The sequence below is a fragment of the Calliphora vicina genome, chromosome 4 (assembly GCF_958450345.1).
Source record: "Calliphora vicina chromosome 4, idCalVici1.1, whole genome shotgun sequence".
NCBI lineage: Eukaryota > Metazoa > Arthropoda > Insecta > Diptera > Calliphoridae > Calliphora > Calliphora vicina.
In genome coordinates, this window is record NC_088783.1 from 5,686,856 (window position 1) to 5,693,015 (window position 6,160).

Here is a 6,160-nt window from a genome sequence, read left to right on the forward strand (position 1 = left end):
GTTTTATAGAAGAATCTAAATGTACTAAGTTTTAAGAGGATACAGTGACGTTTTTTTGATGTTTGATTGATGCAAAATGTGTAACCAAAAAATATTCTAAACCAAATGAGACTTGTCTATGCACTAACTGATTCAAAATGACAGAAGCTATTTCCAGCAAAATATATTGCTGATATGAATGTATTAAAAACTACTTCAACAATACTACTGCTAATATTTATAGTTACTATTAGCCGTAAAAGCTTTAAAAACGTAGTAAAGAAGCAGTAATATAAAAGTAGTAGAAATACTACTATTTTAGAAAAGAACTAGAAATACAAAAAAAAAGTAGTAGAAATATTACTATCTTAAAAAGTAGTAAAAATACTACTATTTTAAGAAGTAGTAGAATTCTACTACTTCTTAAAATAGTAGTTTTTCTATTACTGTTTAAAACAGTAGTATTTCCACTACTTTTTTTAGTATTTCTAGTTCTTTTCTAAACTACCATTTTTTTAAATGTAGTAGAAATAATACTATTTTCTTTAAAAAGCTAAAACATTTCTCAAAAGTAGTAGAAATACTAGTACTTTTCTCAAAAGTAGTAGAAATACTACTATTTTCAAAAAGTACTAGAAATACTACTTTTTTAAAAATAAGTAGATATAATACTATTTTAGAAAAGGAGTAGAAATACTACTATTTTTTTAAAAAAGTAGTAGAAATGCATTTTTTTAAAAAAATAGTAGTAGAAATGCTACTATTTCAATACTTCAATAATTCTTTTTTATAGTAGAAATACTACTTTTATAAATAGAAGTAGATATACTACTATTTTAGAAAAGGAGTATAATTATTACTATTTTTTTAAAAAAAGTAGTAGAAATACTACTATTTTTAAAAAATAGTAGAAATACTAATTTTTTAAAAAGAAGTAAGTATACTACTATATTAGAAAAGGAGTAGAAATATTACTATTTTAAAAAAAAGTAGTAGAAATACTAATTTTAGGAAAGTAGTAGAAATACTACTATTTTAAAAAGTAGTAGAAATACATACTACTTTTTTAAAAAAGTATATAAATACTACTATTTTAGAAAAGGAGTATAAATATGTACTACATACTCATTTATAAAAGTATATCTTACAAAAAAGTAGTACAAATAGTATTTTTAAAAAGTAGTATTTCTACTACATTTTAAAAATATGTAATAACATTTTAGAAAAGGAGTAGAAATATTACTTTAAAAAAAAAAGTATTAGAAACACTCCTATTTTTAAAATACTACTAGAAATACTACTATTTTAAAATAGTAGTAAAAATACTACTTTTTTAAAAAGTATTAATAACAGACTGAATCATAATACGGTTGTGCTGCAATCATGTTTTTAAATAACCATTTTAAGTTGAGGTGGAATCATAATAAAACGTTGTTCGATTATGGTCACCACAACCATATTTTTGCTCTAAATGTATGTATATCAAATATTGACCTGGGTCTGTGGTCCAGGATCTGTAAGATATCTAGGGCCTTATAAAGGGTGCCTCAGTAAGAATTCCCTTTTTCATTTTAAAATAAAATCATGTATTTTTTGAGATAGTTGTGATTTAATTATTGGATTGTCACTATATTTAAAAAGTTCTCTTATACTGAAACACCCTTTAGTACACAGAAAAAATTATATTTCAATTCAAACATTTATCCCATATTGAACTGGTTTCAATTACTTCATAATTAAATCAAGTATTCATTTGCTCAAAAACAAAACATTTATCCCATATTGAACTGGTTTCAATTATTTCATAATTAAATCAAGTATTCATTTGCTCAAAAACAAAATTTTGAGTTTTGAATTTGATTATTTTGACAATTGAATATACAAATTTCGTTATTGGTTGAATTTCAAATACAAAAATTATTGAATAGATAATTTTCGTAATTGAAACAGAAAAAATAACAAAAATGTGTTTTCAATTACAAAAATTATCTATTCAATAATTTTTGTATTTGAAATTCAACCAATAACGAAAATTGTATATTCAATTGCCAAAATAATCAAATTCAAAACTCAAAATTCAATAGAAAATATCAAGAAATTTTGTTTTGAGCAAATGAATACTTGATTTAATTATGAAGTAATTGAAACCAGTTCAATATGTGACAAATATTTGAATTGAAACGGTTTAGGAAATAGTTTTTTCTGTGTAGTCAATTTATTAACTGATTCCAAACTTTTAAAAATACAATGCATTTGTAAAAGAAATGTTCTGGTTTTTGCCCTGTTTCTGATGCCATGTTTATTACTAATATATTGGAAACTATAAAACAAGAAAATCGAAATTTTGCACTTAACATAGTGCTACTAAAAAAAGATAAACGAAAAAAGGAAACAAAATGATGATTTTTTTTTAACTTGGCGATTTGAATTGTGTTTCAAATGTAAATCACTAGAATATATCAATTTCGGAGTAAGAGATTTATATGCGGATGTTCCGAATCTTATATACCCTTTACCAAAGTAATACATATTGTTTTTTGTTGCTGAAAAATCTTATTAGTGCAAAAAAAAAATGGTAGAAAAAACTTTACTTTAAAAAAATTGTATGATGAAAAAATATTTTTCCCGATTTTGACCCATTTGATGTCCGAATTACTATGTCGTTTGAAAGGTCTTTAAATCATTAAATATCCATATTGTCTATATTAATGACTTAGTAATGCAGATATAGATCACAAATAGGTAAAAAATCGTGGTAGTCGTTAGTTTTTGCTTATATCTCAGCCATTTGTGGCTGATTTTCTCGATTTTAAATAGCTATTGAATCGGGACTATATCGGATATACTGATGTATGAGTCGCGTATGTAAATTATTTTGGGCTACGGAAAGTTGATTTGAACATAAAACTGGACATACGGACATGGCTATATCGAATCCTGGTGAAGTGTATCAAAAAAAGGTTTTTACGGAACAATATTTCTGAATGTATTTTAAATATAGGTAGAGCTTGCAAGATCATTGGGAAATACTTAATCAGCAATTTCAAAACGTTTTCAAGCAGCAGGATTCATCCTAAAGCAGGGAAATTGGGTGTCACAGGAATTGAAGCTGAGGGACTTTGAAAGGCGATTTTGTATGTCTGAAATACTGCTTCAACGCTAAAAAAAAGTAAATAATTTTCCACCGAATAATGACTTGCGATGAAAATTGGATCCATTTTAAGAGACACCAAAGCAAAATATCATGGCGCTAAATAAATTTAAGTTTCTGGAATATGGAACTTTTTTAGATGAAAAAGTTACATCTCTACACGCAGAGAAAAAATATAGTTGGGCATGGTTACTGTAACCATTTAAATAGTGTTACACGATTTTTAACTATATTATAGTCACAGTAACCATTTACATGATTGTGGTAACCATAATATGGTTAATTTATGATTCACATGATTGTATCAACCATATATATGGTTACAGTAAACAAATATATGTTTGTGACAACCATTCATATGATGGAGGACTTATCATATTATGTTGCTCTCGGCTTAAAGCTTATCATAATCCGAGAACAACATATTATGATAAAATTATTCATCATAAATATGGTTGCCACAAACATATATTTGTTTACTGTAACCATATATATGGTTGATACAATCATGTGAATCATAAATTAACCATATTATGGTTACCACAATCATGTAAATGGTTACTGTGACTATAATATAGTTAAAAATCGTGTAACACTATTTAAATGGTTACAGTAACCATGCCCAATTATATTTTTTCTCTGCGTGTAAGAAGAAATAAACTTAGTAATGTGTGTGTCCCTGGATGATTCACTAATCGGGGAATGGGGAATTGATGATATTTTTTGATTATTTGTAAATAATGAACATTGTTTATGTGTACTCTTGACTTCTTGTAATGATACTTTTTCGATTTCTTTAAATAAAAATGGATAAGGTGGACTTAAAAATACTTTTTTTTTTGCAAATAAAACTTTTTGTTTTCCACTGTATTTAATAGAAGCTAACAAAGTTGTAGATCGTAGTATTTCATGGCTTTTGAATGAAAAATGTTCAAGTATGAAAGAAGTTTAAAGTTTTAATAATTTGTAACTCATGCATGAAATTGAATAGTAAGTTTAAGCAAAGAATTATTTTGTACTACCTTGATATTTTTTCGTTTTCAGAAGTTAGAAAAAAAGTGAAAGCAAAGATGTTTTTTTGCATTGCAAAAGTTTTATAGCAGCAGCCACTACACGTTCGCCTACACTGAGAGATGATGTTAAAAGTTAAAAGAACAAAGTGAAAGTGAAAGTGAGTGAAAGTATTTTTTTCTTTTGTTTGACATTAATATGGTAAATAGAAAAATATTGTTTTTCGCTACAATGAAATGTAACACTCTATTAGCTAAAAATAAAAATGTTAAAATTAGGAGTAAAAAGTGATTGATGTCTTCATCAGCAGCTACTTAGTTATTTGAAAGAATAATGATTTAATTAATTAAAGTTCATTTACTAATTAGTTGCTATGTAGTTGGACGGAATATAAAACTAATTAAGCATGACAAATTCTATAAAGAAAAGTTTTTGTGTGTTTGCTTTACAAAACAAAATGTAATATTAATAATTGAAAAAAAAAAGAGAGAGAGAAACAGAGGGAGAGAGAGCGAAAGAAAAGCTCAAATAATAATAGCTGTTACTTACCCCAATGCGTCCTAAAAGCAGAGCATCCATTTCGCCGCCATTTGCGGAAACAGGCACTGTTGTTATAACGGACACCGTCGGTTCCGCCTGTACACTCAAATCCACCGACATTTTGGCTTAAATTATGTTGACTTTCTTTTTACTTGTTACAAATATTGTGCTTTGATTTTTATGTTTCTAATTTTGGTTTGTCAAACGAAAATTCTTTTTTAGTCTTTTTTTTTTTTGGTTGTTTCTTTTTTTTAGGTATAAAAATATGGGGATTTAAAAGTATTGTTATTTGTTTGGTTGGTTTCTTTTTTAACTTGAGTTAATCATAAGATTTAACGTTTTTTTGTTGTTGTTGTTTTGTGTTTTATTTAAATTTAATTTTAGTTTTCAACTTTTGGTAGTTTTGATTTGTTAGTGAAGTGATAAGGATCAGGATATGTTTTATTGTGCTAAGTTTACTTCAAGGTTTTTGGGTTGTTTTCTTTTTTTTTCATATAGACTTATAAATAGATTTTATGAAAATTCTCTGTGTCTTTTTTCTATACAGCAGCTATAAATAATTAAGATATTTTTTTTTATTTTTTTTTGGGGGGGGGGGGTTTAAATATATTTAGCATAAAGTTGTCAATATTTTAAGGGAATTCGAAAAAAAAATTATTCATTTAAAGTATTTGAATAAAAACTCGCTGTTTAAGAAAATAAAAATAATTTAAATCTAATTGTTTATATTACCTTGTACTTATATTTCCATAAACATGTTTTTATACATTTTACAAGAGACTGAAATGATTCAAGTTAATAACCCTTAATATCCTTTTCATTTTCATAAATTTATACTTGCAGTTACAGATTTTCAAGACCATTTCCTCTTCATACAAATTCATTTATACTTATTCTACATAAAACAACCTTGTGCCATATTATGAAACACAAGATTTCAAGGTAAAACATAAAGGTTTTACCTTTAAATTTTTCCAAAAAAATAACTAGGAAATTCGGTTTTATACTTAATTGAATTTCTTTAATAAATTTAAATGTCTGTTTAGTTAATGCAGAATTTTAATACATTTTATTTTACTTTAATTCAGTGGCTGGCTCAGAGAGCTCATGACACTTTCTCATTTTTGGATACACAGAACTTGTACAATAGCTTTCCTTTACTCAGTGTAAATTTATTTGTTTGAAAACCATCATGGTAATTTTAGGTTTTTCTTAACCTTCCGTATAAGTGGTTTGTCATTCTGTTAAAGTAATTTCTACATTTTCATTTGCGACCCAATAGAGGATATATATTCTCCGCTATCTATAACGATAGCCGAGTCTATATAACCATGCCGTCTGTCTGTTGGAATCAACTTTGCGAATAACTCCAAACAACTTTCATACATGATGGATATATCAATATATCCGCAATATTTCCGCTTAGGTTGCTATTTGAATACGGGAAAACGCGTCAAAAATGGCTAAAATATTAGGTGG

The 6,160-nt window shown here is 26.5% G+C and overlaps 1 protein-coding gene across 1 annotated transcript in view; it reads right to left on the reverse strand.

The window, feature by feature from the left end:
• The window catches only part of LOC135958125 (venom dipeptidyl peptidase 4), a 342,726-nt gene extending 337,894 nt beyond the window's left edge, over nt 1–4,832 (reverse strand). The window contains exon 1 of the mRNA XM_065508993.1: nt 4,691–4,832. Coding sequence (XP_065365065.1) covers nt 4,691–4,801 — 111 coding nt within the window. The 5' untranslated portion in view covers nt 4,802–4,832. The remainder of the gene's footprint in view (nt 1–4,690) is intronic.
• Nucleotides 4,833–6,160: the final 1,328 nt, after the last annotated feature.